This window comes from Megalops cyprinoides, chromosome 22 (assembly GCF_013368585.1).
Source record: "Megalops cyprinoides isolate fMegCyp1 chromosome 22, fMegCyp1.pri, whole genome shotgun sequence".
Lineage (NCBI taxonomy): Eukaryota > Metazoa > Chordata > Actinopteri > Elopiformes > Megalopidae > Megalops > Megalops cyprinoides.
In genome coordinates this window covers 9,878,000-9,898,665 of record NC_050604.1, presented here as the reverse complement: position 1 = coordinate 9,898,665, position 20,666 = coordinate 9,878,000, and the positions used below count along the sequence as shown (strand labels likewise).

At 41.6% G+C, this 20,666-nt stretch overlaps 2 protein-coding genes across 4 annotated transcripts in view; both read right to left on the bottom strand.

Annotated features, from left to right (window-relative positions):
- LOC118769571 (inactive ubiquitin carboxyl-terminal hydrolase 53-like) overlaps window positions 1-7,081 on the bottom strand; it is a 45,330-nt gene extending 38,249 nt beyond the window's left edge. The window contains exon 1 of one of the 2 annotated variants that reach the window (XM_036516716.1): window positions 6,493-7,081. The gene's annotated coding sequence lies outside the window, so the exon portion shown is untranslated. Of the gene's footprint in view, window positions 1-6,272; window positions 6,320-6,492 lie in introns of those variants that run through there. The other variant, XM_036516717.1, reaches the window with a different exon arrangement.
- A 3,747-nt stretch (window positions 7,082-10,828) lies between these two features.
- LOC118769805 (myozenin-2-like) lies at window positions 10,829-20,404 on the bottom strand. Of its 2 annotated transcripts, XM_036517129.1 has the most exons (6): window positions 20,235-20,404; window positions 18,453-18,573; window positions 17,290-17,456; window positions 15,436-15,562; window positions 12,808-12,991; window positions 10,829-12,086 (listed from the first exon to the last, which is right to left on the bottom strand). In XM_036517129.1, exons 2-6 carry the CDS (start codon window positions 18,532-18,534, stop codon window positions 11,861-11,863), a joined length of 786 nt encoding a protein of 261 aa, XP_036373022.1. In that variant the 5' UTR covers window positions 18,535-18,573; window positions 20,235-20,404; the 3' UTR covers window positions 10,829-11,860. The 2 variants fall into 2 exon arrangements, with proteins under 2 accessions (XP_036373022.1, XP_036373023.1); XM_036517130.1 differs by lacking the exon at window positions 18,453-18,573.
- Window positions 20,405-20,666: the final 262 nt, after the last annotated feature.

The following is a 20,666-nucleotide window of genomic DNA, read 5'->3' as shown; positions in this document are numbered from 1 at the left end:
CTCTGACTGCCACAGAATGTCATCTAGGTATGCACTGGAAACAGATCTGAGAAGGATGTATTAGGATATCTATAATTAGCCATCTATTAATGGAAAAAGGAAATCCCCACCAATAGGGCTCTTACCAGCCTACTTCCATTAGGTTGTCCATTACGCACACCATGAACTCAGTGGTTAAACCTGTTCCATGGGGAAAGTTCTGAGAAGTTATACCCCAATTAACAGATCAGTTTAGTGTGCATCATCTTACTTAAGCATCTTTATCAGGACACAGACACCATGATATATGATTGTGTGCAACATAATTTGGCGAGGATTTTTAATTCATTACGGCTTTTTCAAGAACAGCAGGGCTGTGTTCAGCTATCCAGCATGTGAAAACTCAATGATGTAGTAAGCCAGCCTAGTCTAATTTTAATATTTTCTACCACAGCAGAATTATGTTAGTGAAACATGATGTTGTTTTTTTAATGACTACAACCATTTTCATTTTCTCTTCCATTTTTCTTTCCTGTTGCTTGCAATTTGGCAGATCTTTTTTTTTTTTTTTCATTCCAGTTCTACAGTAGGTGAGGCTTAACTTGCTGTTAACATTAAAGCATAAAATTTGTTTTACATTGATTTACATTTGTTTAACACTGTAATTTTTGTACAGAAAAATGGAAGAAATGTGTATATGTTTGTTTCCCTATAAAATTGTAGATATGAACAGATACATGTATGTAAAAATATGTATACTTTATGTGCTGAAATATGTGTCACATAGAGCCCTACTTACTATATGTGTTGCAATGTATAATTTAGCACCACTTTCACATATGTAATGCCATGCATACTTTGAATAGCTATAAAGTGGCATACTACATACTATAAAATGCATTGTACTATATCTCAGCAGAATTACATGAAAGTGGCTTGGCACATATTTCAACATCAAGGGCAAATTCCTATCATGCCAATGTTTTGCACTGGGAATCTGCCTCCACAAGTACAGTATAATCCGCAGCAGGTCAGCAGGTGATGCTCTCCTTGTAATCACGATAATGGAAAGTGCCGCTGGCGCGAGTGCTGTCTTTCCCAAAGAAGACGGAGGGACAGTAACTGGGATAATAGGATGTGCCCAGCTAAACCGCTCATCTTTCAAGCCTCTCATCCCTGTAGGGCCGACCATCAAACTTGACCGAGGAGGGCATATTGTTTTGGTCACGGCCAGAGAGGAAACCACATTGGGACCAGAGTAGGACAGTGAGGGTGGACAGGCCCGAGGAACCCACCCAATCACTGATCTGGGATCAGATCCACCAGTTTGAATGCAAAGCAACAGCCAAGCCCTCCTGTGAAATAGGTGCAACTAGCCGAGTCATGTGATTCCAACAGGAAGTTATCTGGTTGCCATGGATGCTGAGAGGAAACAGTGGGCTGCAGTCTCCATGGTTGGTTCCATGGCTCCCTGCCCGCAAGGGCTCCGATGGCAGAGAAACTGGAGAAATTACCTCTTTATATCAGTTCAAGTCAAGCCCTTACTACTCAGCAACAATTACAGTACCAAGTCACACACACACGGACACACACGCACACACACACACATTTCCTTTTATCTGAAATGACATACAGTGTTGTCCCATGTCCAAAGTTGTCCCAAACCAGTGAAAGTATTTGGTTGGATGTACCAAGCCTTTACAAACTGCCTTGTAAGGACCAGGGAAGCAAGGTTGTGTGCCAGGTTAGCTGTTCATAAACTTCCCCTCAGTGGCGCCAGTCAAACAGCTTGTTCTTCCAATGCCTTGCATGACTTTGTGACTCTTACACCAAACAGAAAATACTCAGCTAATGACGTTATATGCCACCCCAAGAACTAAGAACACCTACTTTGAGGAATAACTAAAAAGAAAAATAAGAAATGCCAGAACCCTATGATTTACTGACACTGAAAATGTGCAAAGGGAAATAATATCTTAAGTAAAAGCCACAGAGTGGCTGAAAGCCCTGTAACTTATCACCCATTTAATTAGTAAAGAGTAGGGACCAGCAGATGGGCAAGGTCTTTTCTCAAGCCTCCTGTCCTTCTAAAGACCCTCCTTTGGGCCAAATATGAGCGTTATATGGCTGCACGCAACTTGCCAATAATCCACAAAGGCTCAGTTTTAGTAATGGAAACTGTTGTATGTGCAGGACCTGCCGGTGGGTTGAGTGATAAGGTAAATGGAATATGTCTGACAGCTCCATCAATCTGCTGTGGCGTCGGTATGCACGGCCGAAGCCCGTCCAAGTGGTGCTCTCTTCACTTTATCACAGGCACGGCGGCCACAGTCTTTTCATTTATTTATCCATCTGGCAGATGCCCTTGCCCAGGGAAACTTTCACACAGCTTACAGTCTTCGACACCTCTCAGTTTATACAGCTGGAAATTTCTGAATCAATTCAGGACATCTACTCTGATCAAGGGGTCAATCACAGTGCTCCAAGTGAGAGAAGAAAACTTCACCATGTTTTTACGGTTGCCTAAACAAAAAGAAAACTCAGCAAACAGCGTACATAAGGAGAGAGACATCTGAGCTGCAGGTCTTGATATTCCACATCCAACAAATAAAAAAAGTTTCTATCTTTAGTTTTTCAGCAAAGTTTACAAGTTTACAGAAAATACACATTTATTAATCCCAATTTCATAGCGTAAAGAAGCAGGCAGTGTGCTTAATATCTATGTGAAAACTATACCTATGTGAAATATACAGCTATACAGTATATTACCATAGAAAGAGAGAGAGAGAGAGTTTTCTAATGATTTGTAAATGTCCAGAAATGATTAAGAACAAGTGGAAATGATTTTATGATACAGATGCTGCCTAGCATATACTGTATCCTTTCATAACTGTAGGACTGTAATTTAAAACTAATATACTGCTTTATTATTCACTACCCTACACGACTATACAGTGTTTGTGTGTGTGTGTGTGTGTGTGTGTGTGTTTTATATATGCAATGTGCAGTATGATTTCAACAACAGTATAAAAATGACAACATATATTCTTATGTAATAATTCCCTCCAAAGGATATCTTAACGAGATTTGTGGTACTTATCCCTCTGGCCCAGTGTTTAAATGAAATGGTATTCACTTCTTTCCCTCTCACAAAATGATCTGGACTCAAAACCCTTTGTCTTGGGAACCAAAATTTCCAGGTGGCAATTTGTATCAAAATAAAAAAAATAACAATCCCCAAAGTATGCAAGTATTACTGAGGCTCAGGGAAGGGGCACAGGGATATTTGAGTTCCACTTGCTGACATCCTAAATCTAGCATGCAAATACCAGGGATTTCTGAGATAACTAATGTCAGTTTCAAGGCAATGTATAGTCCAGTCGCAGTGCCACTAGCCCTGATAACATCTGCTTAGCACTGACATAACCTGTATTGCTGAGCAAAAGGAGTCCAAATGCTGTTTATCAGTTTCATCTACCATATGTTTTGACATTCAGGGGAGAACATACCTGGCTAACTGGACATGGCACGCCCTTCACATTATCCAGTGCGGAGCTTCTGAACCAGGCAGCAACTGAAACTGTGGCCGGGCGGATCATTGTACCAATTCTAAATCGCTCATTGAAAGATGTGACTGCTGGCCTAAAAAAAAAAAAAAAAAAAAAAAGCCAATTCCACCTCAGGTGGAATTCAGTCCTGCTTTGGGCAACGAACTGGATCAATGGAAATCAATTGTTCTTTTAATGTAGTGCCGCAACATGGCCCTTTCAGCAAACTGCTCTTGTAGCCTTCATCCTTTTAAGGTTAGGAGCAGTAACAAATGTGTCACCCTCATAGGAACAACCTCAGTGTTTAAAGACACAACTACACCTTTCTTGCTTTCCTTGACTTCAAAAAGACAGAGAAAGAGAAAACAATACCATGGTAACATGGTTACTGTTACATGATATTGCCTTTTGACCAACACATATCAAAATTACACTCATGTATATTGTTATCATGATAGCAACGTTAAGAAGTAAAACTTATGCAAGTGCTTTTTTTTTCTTTAGCTATCTGCCTACAAGACAGACATAAATCCATCAGACAATTACCCCCACACAGGACTATGAACAGAAATAAATACATAATTTCATAAATAAATATTTACGGTAATTGCTTCCATTTACTGTTCCACTTCCTTTCAAAATTCACAAGTGCATATATTTGAAAACTAAATCTAAATCAACTATATATGTTTTGTTGATACATTGTTGCATTAGACTAAAAGCAGTTTATTTACCAATCTCCTTGTGGGGAGAGTGTCTATCAAAGTAATATATCAAATAACTTGAGTGGGTTGGAAGGATGGAAGGATTTGTGTATTTACATTGTAGTTACATGTAATAACATGTTTATGTTAATTATGTTAGTCTTCACCATTCCTTGTCATATTAAATACTAGAGTGGATTATTGCTGTAAAATACCCTTGACAAAAACTATGCTACACAACAACAAGAGCTGCCAAAGACAAATTTCAAGTAAGAATCCCCATGTCATGAAAGTGCGTTCCAACACTTTTTTAAAATGGTGAAGTTCCACAAATATCTTCATCTCTGACAAATTGCGCTGGCCATTCGACAGATCAGTGGGGTCAGGTTCTCTCAACATGTCATTGCTAGCTAACATTTGTGGAACCAGTATGTAAGCCCTAGCAGCTAGCTAATTATGAATTTTCAATGCTCTTAATTTCATGTGCCTGTAGCTCATGTATTAAGAAATATTACCAAGCTCATTGTAGCCGTTAAAATATCAAGCTTTGACCTGTATATATGAAAAAATGCACTTTTAAAACTCTAAACTAAGATTAAAACAGATGTAACAAATACCAGTCCAAAGTTCAAGGGAGCAAGTACTTTTGTTTTCATAAGTAATATTTTATTATTATTATTATTATACATGTGTGATGTCTCTGGATATAGATCGTGTCAAAACAGCGATTTTTAAAAATTATTTTTAATCACCAGGGAAACAAACAAATAGTCTGTCCCAGAGAAACTTGTGGAACAAACTGTACCCAATACATGAAATGAAAAGCAACAGAGAATAGAAGGAGACAGTTTTATTGCAAATGTCTGGCCAATAAAAGGTTTTTTTTTTTTTTTTTTTTGGTTAAACACAGTTCAGCTCGATCAGCAGCTGCCAGAGTTACTAAGAAATGAATTTAGTGTGTGTATTTGAAAAAGTAAAGCTTCCGTTTATGTGTTGGTCAAAGTTAACGCAATGCTGATTGAATCTGGGACAAAACAAGAAAAACGGAATCGATTTAACGGAACGCAATAAAACTACAGGGGCAGTTATTGGTCTCCTCCTCGTGTGCCTGCTGTGGTTTTATTGAGGAACCCCGGTTCGAGAGCAGAGCAGACCACCCCTCAGTATGATGATGTGTTATTTAATTATTGATTTAAAATTTTATGATGGTATTCACCTTGTTGGGTGGTTCATTAGTTCTGCTACACTGTTTTACCTACTTACAATAAATGTGGTCTTGTTTGCGCTGAAAGGAGCGTACTTAAGGCACAAGTTCTCACACACACGTACAGGCTATTATAAATTAATATGTAAAAACACCGACGGTAAAATACACGTTGCTGAAATATATATTGCTCTTTTTACTGCCAGAAAAGGAATCTGTTTCACATAGGCGCACCTAAAATTCTAATAATATATTCGAATACATAAATATCAAGCACTGCATATATATTAACGAGAACAAGATCACATCCGTTAAAACTGAGGATAATGGTCAACTTTTGGATATGTATTGGCCCGATCTGCTGTCTCTTAAAATTAAGCATCACGAGCATAATGCACATCTATGAAGCTAGCTATGTTCATCACAATTCACACTCAGGGAAACGTTTCTCGCCCCTCGCAAAAAAATAAGAATCATGCTCATGAAGTAGCACTCAAATTTCTATCGTAAGAGTCTGCAATTTAGGAGCTTGGCAGCATGCTACACCCTCAAAAGAACACGTGGATTTTAATAATAAGTGGTGTCACGAAACAATTCAAAAAACCATCCGTCATCCGCACCGGTTTCCGTTTTTTAAATGACATGCTTGGTTAGAAACTCATTCTTCAATAAGAGACTTTAGCTAGCGAGCACAACCAACACCAATATCGCAAACAGAAAAACAGCATTCACCGTTAGCTCCAGTAATTACCGAGACCGCATCTGCGAGAGCTTGTTTTGGTTTGCACAGGGTCATCGCGTGCTCCCTTCGGCAAGAAGAAAACCAAATATATTTACCTGTTATGCAGGTGAACCTCGGCAACGCGCTCATACGAAAGACTGGGCAAATGGCGAATGAAAAAAGTTCATGAAAAGAACACCCGATGGATGAATAACATCATTCACCATCATCATACAGCAAATACTAAGCGGCTCCAATATCTTCCCCCAACGTCGCGGAGCATTTGTATGAAATGCCTTGGTTTGTTCAATTTTTTTTCTACTGTAAAATTCTTACCCGAAAAAGATTAAGTTTTTTTCCATGGACGAAGTGAATAAGGTGCTGCGACGGCGTAGGTCTGGCAAGCTAAAATATCCTGGAATCCGATCAAAAATAGAAGCACTGGTTAAAAGTAATACAATCCAGTCATTCTCGTCGATCCATTCTCCATCACTATTTCCAGTTTATGTAATGACGTTTTCCCTTGCAGTCTTTTTTTTTTCCTTTTAGGTCCCGTATCTCTGTTGTATTTGTTTATGAGCAACGGCAATGAGCCGTCAACGACTCTCCACCTGAGTGTCAGTCCGGGATTAGTGATGTTTTGAGAGCTGCGAGGTCAAACTCCGCCCCTAGTGTACAGTATTTTCTGCAGTCCTTCAGCAAACGCTCCTGCAACATGCTGTCATACTATCATGCTGTCATAATGTCGTGCGGAGGCGGGGGGTCAGCCGCGCAGTCGAGTGTTGTTTCCCGAATGTTTCATCATTCGCACAGGTAACGCTGTGTATTCCCTGACGGAGGATACAGTTGCCCCTGTTTCAGGTGAGAAGAGAACAAAATAAAAACGTCATGAGATCGGACAAAATGTGTCACGACGACGCGCCATGTTTAGCTTTATCGTAGATTTTTTCTTCTGTGCTCACGTTCGCTTTAAATGCTGGATGGGGTGTAAATTAAGAGTGAAAGCCACCTTGCAAAAATGTATGATGCAGGAGTAACACGTGCGGGATCGAGACACCATGTGCCCGTTCCGTAATACTCCTTCCACAAAAAAAAAAATAATAATTTCGTCACAACATTTAAGCTCTTGAACTACGTTCGCTTGCCCAAATGTGTTTATTTCAGTAATCGAACGTCTTTGCCAATTTCAGCCTCTTTTTTCATTCGGTCTACACAGCCAAACAGTCGCGTTGCTATCGCTCGCGCGACTATCTGTGGAATCCATGTTAAACCGTGGCACAATCAAAGTATAAGCCACGCGTGTGTGCTACTGTACAAAGTGTACCACCATACATTCTCTCTCTCTCTCTCTCTCTCTCTCTCTCTCTCTCTTTCGCTGTCAGTCTGTCGCTCTCTCAGTCTCTCACTCACTCTTTGTACATGTGTATATATATCGCATTTGAAGATTTATGTCATCATTGAGTATAGGTGAAGATTTGACAGTTTGCAGAGGTCAATTCACTTTTTATGTGTTTACACACACATTTCATATATATATATATATATATATATATATATATATTTTTTTTTTTTTTTTTTTTGACACACACTCTATATATCACATAAAGCTAGCCTCTGGGGCAATGCCTCGTGCCTCGCACTACAGTTGCACAATTAATACAGCATATGCTCCGCTGATGGGGAAACTGGATAATTGCATTTGGTTGCAGTGCAGCAGAAGTTCTCAACATGAAAGAGAATCAATCATAGTCACATACTGTAATGCTTTATTTCAGTTAACCCTGTGATGACTCACAGAGGTGTAAAATTGTTAGTGGTGTTACAAAAAGGACCAAAAACGCTGACACAGTTTACACTAGAGTTTTATCTTAACATTTTGGTGTTACACTGTAGCATCAGTGATAGTCATAACAGACCTGGGCTTGTAACCAGACGATTGTTGGTTCGAATCCTTGATTAGAGACCACAGTACTCTTGATATTTGCACTTCACCCCTGTTGCTTCATTAGATTTCCTGCTGTTTCAAGGTGTAAATGGATAATTTGGATTTTTTAACTGGTTGATAATAAACACAATATGATAATAAACAAAGTACATGCTTGTAGTTAGTAATAAAAGATATCTGTAAACATGTTATGAATTGTAGAAGAATGACATATTGCACAAAACATAATTTTGTGTGTTGCCTGATCTTTGTCTCGAAGTGATGCCATATTTTCTTTCTATTACCTAATTATTTCATACTTACCTGTTTGAAGTCAAACGCCTGAAGTAATGTGGTGAAGTCTGTCCATTAGAGATGGAGGAGTAGTTCTACTGTTCTTCTTTAGAACTACATTGCAAATTAGGAGGATATACTATGTAATCACCATGGTGCTTTGTCCTGATCGTTGACTAATTTTTAGCAAATAGTACACATACTTATTTAATTTAATTTCATTTCATTTAATATAATTTAATTTTATTTTATTTTATGCTTTCCTTATTTTTTACACATTCTCACCACCTTATTGCACATTGCAATGGAATGACTGAAATATTGTGTAAGAACACAGTTGTGGGATTGAATTACTCCCTCTCCATACTGCCTGTCTTTTGGTTTGAATCAGCACGTTTTTCAGCGTCTTTTTTGTAAACCACTGCAATCTCGTGTTTGCTAATGACATCTTCATAAATGATATCAGGCATCTGTTTCCAGAATCATTTGGATCACAGTGTTCCTCTCATTAGACAAGGAAACCATGACGTTTGCAAACTGCTGATCCATCTAATTTGTGTCCCTTGCAAAGTGCATTCTTAATTAATGTTTAATTATGTAAATGTGCAGGCACAAGAGCGGGGCTCTTTGCAGTTGTCATGGAAGTTTCACTGCCAGTTTTGATTGCTCACCTTGAGACAGCCCCCACAAGCACCTGGATGTTCGCTGAGCATCACCACACTTGATTAGAAGCTTAATGAGAAACCTGTGTCCTCTTGGTGCACATACAGTACCAGTCAAAAGTTTAGACACACCTAATAATAGTAGGGTTTTTCTTTATTTTTTACAATTTCGAACATTTTAAAATGATAATAAAGACATCAGAACTATGAAATAACTCAGATGGAATTATGCAGTGACCGAAAATGTGTTAAACAAATCAAAACTATCTTATATTTTAGATTCTTCAAAGTAGGCAAATATATTTTTTAAATTAATTTTTTTTTAAAGAAATTTATACATAGGCGTCAATTTTACTTTATATCTGTCTAAGAAGCAAATTTCAAGCATTTAAGCATAAGTGTTTAGGTAAAAATGAATGCATGTTTTCCATTATCTTAATCAGATATGTCCAAACTTTTGACTGGTACTGTTAGCTTCTGCTTATCTGACTCAGTACTGCCAATGACTTTGGACATAGAGTAACAGCAGCACTCTAAAGTCAGCAGCCACTGGATGCCATAATTGTTATGAATTGAAGTGGACTGAATACATGTACAATGCATGGGAAGAAGATGACATTAAAATGAAAGATAGAATATGAAAAAGAAGATGCAATAGTTTGTGCCCATGGCAGGCCCTCTTATGAAACAACCAGAAACGGTCAGGGCCGGAGTTGTGTGACCTGAAAACCAGAACCGAGCCTTGTGTCTGTTTACGCCGGAAACTCAATTAATCGGTGACCTTGATAAGGTGCCGATGCCGCGTTCGGTACGTCCAGCGACTATTTTCGGACCACGGATCACCCCGGAGGCCATCGGAAGGGCCGCATCGCTGTCCCGGCGTTGATTTATAGGCATGTTCAATCTATATGTTTTTTCTATAATTAGCCACGGCCAGTCGTTGTGTGACTAATGAGCACCGCAAGGGATTAGGAGCAGAAGCAGAAGAACTGCTTTAGGCAACCTGGGAGCCTGTGAAAAAATGATATAATGCAGTGGCTTGCAGTAAGGACATGAACTTTGAATTTTTCTCTTGTTCTCATTAGCGATGGAAAGGAGCATATGGGAAACAAATCCTTCCCCTCATAGACATCTTTCCATCTGCTGCCATTTTAAATAACCGCTCAACTGTCCTCTCCTGGATTTAAATTTAGTCTGTGGTAGTTTGGGTATCGGGTGCCCTGCTGCAAGCCCGCTCAGTATAGGAATGGATTTGGAAAGGTTTGATCACAGTTTCCCATGTGGTCGACTTCAGCTCGACTGTTCAGAAGAGCAGATTGTGAATGGTTGCACTCAGGCGTCATGCTGCTTATATACTGGACATGCAGCCTCAGTCTTGCAGCTTTTGATCAAGTAGTAGAGGGTGGCAGGGTGGCGGTTGAAGAAGCTCGTCTTTGTTCTGCCTGTCAAATAACAGTTGGAATCAGGTAGCCTGCCTCATTTGCCAGGTCCCATAGCATGATGTTTGCGATCATCCCAATGCTCTGGTGTATCCGTTATCAGGCCCACCTGCGAACTGCAGATGGCTTCCAAGCACAGTGAGAAGGATTGTTCAAATGCAGTGAAGCTAATAGGCAGGGGTGCTCTGAGAGTGGTGATATGACTTCCCTGACTGGCAGCGACAAGCTCTTACAGGAGCTGCGTCTGTCATCTGGCTCCATGTATTTTCAGCACAGCAGTAAAACAAATGGGACTTGTCAGTCTGACGGGTGTAACCCCGAAGGTTCAAAATAGCCAAGATCTCACACATCGGTGTGACATGAAACTATTTATTGCCGATAGCAGTAGATTAAGGCAGGGTTCACAAGGCACTTGGGTTTCTGTGTAACCATTATCGGATGCAAATAGATACTGTCATGTGGACCAGCGTGGGTCAAATCTTGCATTGTAATTTACCTCACCGTATACCAGTAAAATGCAAAAACTTGATGGATATCAAATGATCATGAATTAATAATGGTCATTAGTGATGCCACATATCCACTCTTAGTAACCTCTCTCCATTCCCATTTTTAATAATGAATATCTGCTTTTATGGCACAACAAAATGCCTATTGTGCATGTTCAACATCCATCAGTCATTGCATTTTAAAGGATGTCTTACACACATGTATGTGTGCAAGTGTTATGTCCAACATCTTACATCCCAGCAGAAAAAAGAGCAACAACAGCTTCAACAAATCACACACTCTCTTCAGAAATTGAAGAACATTCTACATCTGTTTTTTGTACATGAAAAATAAGTAAGTGGTGTATTAGCCTCATGTAAGCAGTTTTCAGGCACTATTTTACTGTTATTTACAAGAGGTTTGGGGGGGGGTGCATTTAGTCCTAATGCATTGCGGTTTATCCTGAACTCTGAGTGTCAAATTAAAACATACGCTACTTTATGTATTACCTACAGAATTTTTTTCATACATTTAAACGACTGTTGATTCTAATGCTGTTCAAGTAGTACAAATCGGTAAGGCTTGTTTAAATATGTTGCGGGACAAACTGCAATGCAGTTAGATTAAATCCAAGCCCTAGCATTTTATCAGATGCATGTCATTCAGAAATCGCTGGACAGAATTTAAAGTGGAAAGTGCAGTAGCCCCCCGATGGAAGCCGCCTGTCCACTCTGGTGCTTATCAGCAGCGGCATGCATCACGGTGGGGCAGGGGCGAGGGGGTGGGGGGTTCGGGAGGGGGGAAGGAGGGGCAGGGGCGTGTGGTGAGAGGTGACACAATTCACACGAGCTGTCTGTCTGGTCAAATCTGTCACACAGCATCAGGTCGGCGATGGCTCAGAGGTCGTCGGACTCGGGGATCTCCGCGGGCTCCAGGGACACAGTGGGCAGGATGAGGGGGACGCCGTCCGATATCCAGCCCTGCGCCGTCCTGTTGAAAGTGGGCCGCTTGGCTGTCGGGTCCTGGAGCTCTGGGTATTTGGGGGGGTTCAGGTCCAGCTCGGGGAGCTTGAACGTGATTCCCCTGGGGGCCTTCTCGAAGCCGCCAAACGGAGTGGCAACCCTGGAGATGACACACACCGCTGTGAGCACACGCTGTCCCGAGTTACGACTGCTGACGAGCAGAGGTGTTCTTGAGAAATATGACATGCTGACACACGGTCCTGTGTTCACTCAGTGAGATGTCCCACAGTGCAGGGTCAGTTTGCCATTGCCATCCAAAATCTAATGTTTCTGTACAAATAAACAGTTAGCTGTTTAGATGTTTCCCTTCAAGATCAATGTATCTCTCCTTCTGCAATCACAATTAGATACACTAGGTAGCACCAAAACATAAGCATGTATTTTTACTAAACCACACGTGTAGTTATGATTCTTTGACGGGGTAGAATGAGAAGTTTCAGTGGGCGGACAGTATCTCGCTAGTCCCTTGCTGAGTATCCCTGCTTTAAAAGCCATTTTAGTGCAGTAGGGACAATTACTTCTAAGTAGATTGTCACTCTTTGAGCAGTCTGGACCATCCTGGATAACTACAGTTGTCTTATTTGAAAATCACCCCCAGGGAAAGTGTTCAGACACAGCAGGCGATTACTGTATAAATCCACATTGTGAAGAACATCAGCTTCATGCCCGTGTGATCCCTAGATTTCACTTTTAAGCACTTGTCTCTCTCTGGAAAACTTAAGATTAAGTAAATTGAGCTGCAGTAAGATCTTTATGCTCAGTGATAAACTGCAGATATATATTAGTTGCAGACAAGGTTTCCTTCTGAGTGTGTGCCCCACCTGTTAAAGCTCTTGTACTCCGGGCCCTCAGGCCTGGGCTCGGGGACCGGCATCCTCAACTGCAGCGTGTCTGCCAGGGCGGGGTCGTTGATGATGGCCTGCTCCCAGGGGGAGTGGTAGGACTTTGGAACCGCCGTGGTGTTAAACTTTTCGGGAGGGACGTCCTTCAAGGGTCCACCGTAACCTGAAACGCACACAGCTCTGTGACTGCCAATAACTCAAAGACTTGTCCGCACACCACTTTACATTACACTTTCCAAGTAGTAGTCAGAAGGTTGTAGGTGTAAATCTTGGGTGGGAACACTGCTGTTGTACCCTTGAGCACAGTACTGAACCTGAAACCTGAAATGGCTTCAGTGAATATTCAGGTGTATGAACAGATATCAAATGTATACTGTGTAAGAGTGCAAATGAAATTAATGAAGATTTTGGGCTTTATCCCAGGCTGTGCAGTTAGCAAGCATGAACCTGACTGCTACTAGAAAAAAAAAACATTTATGGTGTGTTCACATTTGGTGCCACAGAATCCACAGGCATTTTAGGTGTTTGCATGTGCATTATGCGGGATTCTCTCCCTGGCTCTGTACTGTTGGCTGTGGTGGACAGAGAAAGGGGGCAGCCGTATTAGCACAGCATATGCTGATAAGTGTCTCCCCCAGTGAAGAGGACACACCGCCTGCTGTCCCACCGTGTGCAGAGTGGGACCCTGAAACTCTGAGCTCAGAGTCACTTATAGCCACAGGGGTTAAGAACAGCACCTCCACTTCCTTTAAGCTGAATAAACAGCTCGCCAAGCATCCAGTGCCCTAGTGCCTGCCACACATGGTCATTTCTTTAAATGTGTTACACCACATAGGCTCACCATGGCTTTATAACAGGCCAGTCAAAGTCCTTTGTGTCCCTGAATGCAAATAAAATGACGCACCATGAAAGGCAAAGAAATAGATTCATGCTTTATAGTTACCAGCTTTGTCCTTTATGTTCAGTCAGAAAATTAAGCCCATGTTAAATTTTAATTTGTGTGACTTTTACATACCATGAGCTCAGAAGCTGCTGAAATGAAGATGAAACACAGATGACTGAACATGCTTGATTTAAATTTGCTGCTTAAGGACAAAGCATATTCCAGCCAGAATGAAAGAATGAATGAAACCTATACATATGTAATTCTTTATTTTGTTCTTTTTTGTTCTCTTTACCCGAGGGCATTCTTAAATGTCCATCTTTGTATGTAACGGTCTATTTCCAAAGTGTATCCAGTTAACAGCAAAGGTATAAACAGCAGTCTGACCCAGGGGGGTGATTTACGCTCTCCCCACTAACACTCAGGACGCCATGAGGGATTTCATTCAGATGTATGCCCTGTTACATATTTATATTCATGGCCTCCTGTTATAGGAATGTGGTTTGACTGCTTTGCCTCGGGAAATGCAAAAGTATCAGGAGATAGTGGGAATATTGCTCTGCAAGTGATTTTCTCAACAGGTGATTTAAGGTTTTATGGGGAAGATTACAGTCAGTGAGTATAGGAGGTTCATTTGTGTGTGAGGTGTCCTGTTTTGACCACCTTAACACAAGAAAAAAGTTATTTTTACATGATACAGGTGCATTTCATTTGAATAAGTTACTTGAAGAGATTAAAAAAAACAAGAAATGCTTAAACATTTGGCAACAATAATATTTTTTGTTGTACTGTGTCTGTGCTCGGAATCTATTTTGAAATACTTTCATCACTGTCCACTTTGGGATCCATAATAAACTTCAACAGCAGACCTTGAGATGGTTTATAATGAATACTGATGGAAATGTAATGAGGAGTACCTAATGCTCTCTGTAATTACCCAGGTCTCTGTCACCGATAAGCTCTGAAATAGTGCATGCTTAAATCCCTTGTTTATCTTCTGGCGTGTGAGGAGAGGGCCGGCCCTGACGAAGGTGGAGGACGCTGTAGCTGCAGCATATCATGTTATCGCAGCCCCTGGGCCCGAGATCGCCTGTCAATGATTTCCCAGAGAGTGGACAGGAAATGCCAGGCATGCCATGTGTAGAAACGTTAGAGTGCCACATGACTGCGCTCATCACCGCCGGGCGAGAATGGCCGCTCTTGCTTGAAAATCTTAACTTGTGATTTTCAGGGAACAGCAGACAGGGAATCTATCTCCATGTGTATCACGTATCACGACTCTTCACGTCATTTTGCGCTGAGGGGGCAACAAGTGCCAAGAAATATGAGAATGCTGGATGAACTATAAAGGAATTGAAACCACAGCGGTATTCTGTTGACCAGTGCATGGCTACCTAGTGTTTTCTTGTAGAAGTAGCAACAGTAGTTCCAAACATAGGATATGGTCTGACCTTTGAGTATTGATGACCTGTAAGCTGTGATGGAGAAAGGTGTGACCTGCTCAGCCCTCCCTCCAGACTGTAAGTCTGCTGAGCTGAGCACCAGCATTGATGTGTTTCTATGGCTCAATTGGTTGAGCATGGCACTAGCGACACCAGGGTTGTGGATTTGATTCCAGGGAACACATATAATAACGAAATGTATACCTCCAATTTACTGTAAGTAGCTTTGGATAAAAGTGTCTGCTAAATGAATAACTGTAGCTCATGTACGGCAGCCCCTACCTGGCGCAATGGTGTCTGGGTTCGGGGGGCTCCTTGGATCAGGTGTGTTGGGTGGCGTTTTGGCGTCCAGGCCATTTCCTTCAGCTTTGCTTTCTGCGGTTCCATTGTTCTGTGCTTGAACACCATTCTGTCAAAAAGCACAAGATTTTCATGATTAACTGAGACAGTACCAACCTCACAAATGTGTTGTATCACGCAGTAAGATGATGCCTGGGAAGATCTCAGTGTCTGCTGGTTTTCATTATGCTGGAGTACTTAATTGTTTAATTCAAGCCATTATTTGGACAATATCAGATGTAAATAAGTTACTAGTTTTAGAGTTATCTTTAACCTATCTTCAAACTTCAGCCAACCAGGACTGTTATTGCCCATCATCAAATCTGTTATTCAATCACTCCAGTTTACATGAGAAAGATACATTGCCTGGTGGTGTTTTGTTTAAGCTGTATCCCCTAATCTTTTCCTAGCAACTTTTGGGCCAGGGGGATCAAATAACTATGGATCTGCAAAAGGAAATGGCATGCTATGCAATTTAAAGTGTCCACACATGGGTAATTAGACCGAAAGCCTAGATGAGTGACTCATAACCTGACCTGCTCTTAGTCGCCCCATGCTTATTTGGCTGAAAGGGCGTGATGTAAGCAGATCAACTCGGGGCAAGTTGCCCATCTAAATGTTTATGTTTCTAGGGGGTGTAACACAGGCAAGCTTTGGTGCCCAGAATCACCTATCCAAGGCTACAGCCGCATAGGTGTTACCCATTTTTTGGCACATTTCAGAAAAGTTCTTCATTTGTTTCTGTGTCTAAGAACAGGGGCAATTTCATTTTTTTCTGATTTTCTAAATAATCTCAGACTATGCAACTATAACAGAAAGTTCAGAAGCCATCATTGCATCATTTTCTGTCTGCTAAGCACATTGTAGTTTTTAGTTCTGAATAAAATGTTTCGATCAATTAAAAACTTAGCTACAGATTCCAAGCTCTGAGCAACAGCTAAGTCGTAGATGTGGTGTGCTCTTTGTAAACAAAGCTTTTTGTGTGTAGTTGGAAAGAATGAATGTATATCCATTCTCTGTGTGCTTCTCTTTTACTAACTGGTGTGTGCCACATAACCAGCTTCACATTGTATTATGGGCAATCGCAGCAGATAGGAGTAAAGTAATAAGGCTTGGCTGCAACTAAAACTTTTGGAAATATCAACATTTTTTTTTTTTTTTTTTTGTCAACATGTCAACATTGTATTGAAAGTCAACTGTTTTTCAGTGTGATCAGTTGTGATCAAGCTGTCGTTCTGTATGATTAGGTCCCTGGCTTTAGCTTGGAAAATATTTTATGTACAGTAACTTCTCTGATCACTGTTCAGAGTGACAGGTTTGCCATGAGTCTAGGCAGAATTCTCCTTCATTCAATGTTCATGACATAAATATTTCTGCATTTTACTTCCCGTCACCTAGCATTCTTTTCACGTGAAGAGTAGCATTCAGGAAGAGCCAATAAAAGCACAGGCATGTGGGTACAGTGATAAACACAGAAGCAACTTTATGAAGATGCTTGGTATTTGCTTGTATACCCCAAATAAGAATGAGGATAAGCACTGATCCAAGATCAGCTTATCCTCTGCCAATCCTAACGTTAAGCATCATGCATGCAATGACCACGCTGACCTTTGACCAATGCTTATGAGCTTTCTACACAAATCCCTTGAAAAGGACAAGCACAGGCTATTGGATGCTTGGCCTCCTCATCTGTCTCATGTGGCACCACATTGGACTACATTTCCCAGGAGGCTTTGGGAAGGAGCTTTGGAATGCAACTGCCATTCATCACAAGGGAAAAAAGTTGACATCACTTACATTCAGCTGCATGTTAGCTTCATTCTGTATGCTCTCAAAGGTGTATTTCTCTGACCTCCTCTGGCGCATCTTGAAGAGGCGAGAGCCCCTGTTGGAGAGCAATGAGAGCTCCTCCAACATGATGTCTTTAGGAGTGCTTAGCTTCTTTCCAAGGTCCATCGTGTCGCCTGGTTGAAGACAGAGAACAGCGGGTCCTTTTTCCATCATTGGGGAAAAAAATAAAATAGAAAACGTCCCTGGCTCATTGACACTGTCAGAGTGTTGCATGTGATGGACACCCTGACCTTATTTGTGCTATGTGGTGTTAAGAGTATTCAAAACACTCCACCCCAGACTCCCAGAGAGGAAGCTTCAAGTACCATAAGTATCTTATTGCCTTTGAAATGAAATCAGATCCCATCTGTGACTCTTGCTCTCCACTCAAAACAAACAACAGAAGGAGCCATTTCACATTTGCCTCAGTTTGCCTATACTTGCAGTGGGCAATAGGGGGCTATTGTTGAGCCACAACTGAATTTCACATTTTCAGGAAACCCATCCTCTAAAATACTTAAAATAGATTTTAAATAATTTTAAATTTCTGTGTAATTTAAATGACTTGGTGGCTCAAAATATGTTTAAAGCATACAAGGTGGTGGGTCATGTAGGTTTTATCTATTGGTCATTTACAGGTTATTAACTCACCTGTCTGGACTGTAATGGTTTTGCATAATCTACACTGTATAAGGACAAGAGTCATTATACATGGATTTTTGTCGTACTTTAATTTGCTTGCCTGATAAATTACACTTGCATTCTAAGTGGACCTAATATGGAATATTTTCATCTTTGTGTCATTATTGCTGGGCCAATAAAGTGCTGCTTATGGAGATGTCAATGGCCAATCAAAAGCTGTAAGGGTATCCAGGCGGAATGTTCCTCAGCTGTTATGGATCTTCATGCCTCCCCAATGGCCATGCAGTTGTTCCACCCAGAAATAGCCGCTTCAAAAGGACAACGACAAAAGGATTAGTCGCCATCGGTAGCAAAGCATCCCATTAACTTATTTATGGCAAGCAAGAGAGCAGCCATGACATTCTGGACCCCTGTGTGGCAGATTAGCCCGTGTCCCTGAAACGGAGGCTTGTGTCAGAGCGCTGCCGACGTTCGGGGCCACGTCATACCATTGGAACCCTGGACCTCTCGGCAAATAGCCGCCGCCTGCATCTTCCGCTCTTTGGTGGACATGGTGCTGAACCGAGACATGCTGGTTTTCGGGCGGGAAGCAGAGCTAAGCCTGCGGGACTGGAACAGACAAAGGACACAGACATGTACGCTCCTCTCCACTGCCTGGGGAAAAAAAGGAGCATACCCGGCAGGCTATTTTTGGGGAGGATTGTCGGAGCACTGTCGATTTGCTCGGACATCTGCAGTCTCATGGAAACATACAAGTTTGCCAGAGGGAATTCATCAGACCTTTTCAAGGGGCAAAGCAGGCACTTCCCTTCAAATGTTCACATTGTGAATGACTTTAAGTGTGTGTCAAGATGTGCCACAGAGTGGACACAGTCGTGTGTTTGGCTGTGGCAGCAACGTCTAGGCCACCCTTAGAGGCCCATGGCTGGCATCACTCGAATGATTCGCACACCTTGAACTTTGACACATTGCCTATTTTCCACCACGCCTTCTTTGGCACCTCCTCATTAGTAATGGAGCTGATCTAAGATCAGTGCCAGTGCCACTGCTTTTCCTCTCAGAATGCTTTGATTCAAAATCTGATGAAGGGAAATTTTGCAATCTCAGATAGATTGCAAAAATACCTAATTCAGCTCAGACACAATCGAAATTGTTATGTCAGAAGTAACATCCAGTAGAATGTTCTTCAGAAATACAACAGAAAGCAAATCACAATATACTTCTATGTAAAAGATATGGCGTTCATTTCATGAGTCTCTGAGATCCATAATCTTTTTTTATTAAAGATGCGTACCAAAAAGTTGGCTGGGAATATTTGGCTGGCCGTTCTTAGGGGAGGGGTGGGTGAGTGGAGGGGGTCACCTCCGGAGGGGAGAAGGTGTGAAAAACCAGAGGTCACAGGAGGAAGAGGACACTGGTGGGGGTTAGCTAGGGGTGCACTCGAGGAGACCTGCATTAAAATCATTAGATACGCCACATAAATCTGAAATACTGCATTTTAAAATACCTTCACTTAATACCTTCAGTTGACCAGCTGGTCACTGAACAGGGAAATCGCAACAAAAGGGTATCTGCAGCTACCTTTAGTTGGCCCGTCACTTTGGTCTCTGCACTACACAGATGTCAGAGTTACTCTCTCCTTTGTAATATTCAATTTAAACGTTCCAGAGAAATTCATTTTCTGTATTTCTTTCAACTCTTACGTCTATTGTATTAAATAACTCAAACCAGTTTCCATTAAGTGGAAAGAAGGTAGCACACAAATGAACCTGTGTTATCTTTACTGAATGTAAACATATCATAAAAATGTTTAAAAGGACACGAAATGCCAAATACTGCCGTCACAAAAACACTCAATACTTTCTAACTCTATTGTCATACATAATACTACTGATCATACAGAGTAAACCACCTAACCCAAACATTGGGAATGCCTTCTTATTTTTGAAATTTGTCCATGCGCTTGATCAAAATAAATCCCAAGTGCTGCTTTAAAAAATGTGTTGTGTGGTCTCCCATGTGACAATGAATAAAAATAAAAAGGGTTTAGCACGTCTTTGCAATTGCAGGTACTGCGCAATTCTAGCAGGTCATCTGTGGCATTAACCAGAGGACACTTGTTAACATGGAAAGCAGCAGCATGACTGTTAAAAGGCTTGGCTGCGTATTGTCAAAGCCTATTGGCTTATATGTGCCCGCCAGAGCGCACCTTCGCATACCTCGCTGTCAGAGCAGAATGCAGACACACCTGAAGAGGGCCAGAGCCTTACCTGTGCAGAGGTCCTGTCTTCCTCGGCTTCTGTCTGTATCCTTGGCGGAAGCAAGGAGCTCAGGGGTCAACCTGGGTAGTTTCGATCTGCCCGGGTCTTCACACTCCCCAGCACTGAGGCAAACTGGGGGGGTGTCTCTGTGTCTGTTGTCACTGGTATGCAGCTTACATCAAGCGGCTAAATATAACACCCCCCACACACGCACACACGCACACACACACACACACACACACACACACAAAACACTGCAGCCACTCACGCAGACACAGCACATGTGGCGGACATGAGCAAGTGGTTGTAGGGGAGTTGGGGAGGAGGGGAGGGGGGGGGGTGGGTGGGGGGTGTAGGGGCTGCCACACCACATCTCCCTCAAGGAGGAAACCCTTCTCTGCGAGGTTGTGGAATGTGATTTTCCGGGACCGTGGAATGTCC

What these genes read in the sequence shown, in the direction of transcription:
- LOC118769805 (XM_036517129.1), bottom strand. Translation starts at nt 18,534, where the DNA reads ATGTCTCGGTTCAGCACCATGTCCACCAAAGAGCGGAAGATGCAGGCG. An exon ending in AGAGGTCCAGGGTTCCAATG is followed by an intron (nt 17,457 to 18,452) that starts GTATGACGTGGC and finishes GTCTTCAACCAG; the next exon opens with GCGACACGATGGACCTTGGA. An exon ending in CCCAGACACCATTGCGCCAG is followed by an intron (nt 12,992 to 15,435) that starts GTAGGGGCTGCC and finishes TGTGCGTTTCAG; the next exon opens with GTTACGGTGGACCCTTGAAG.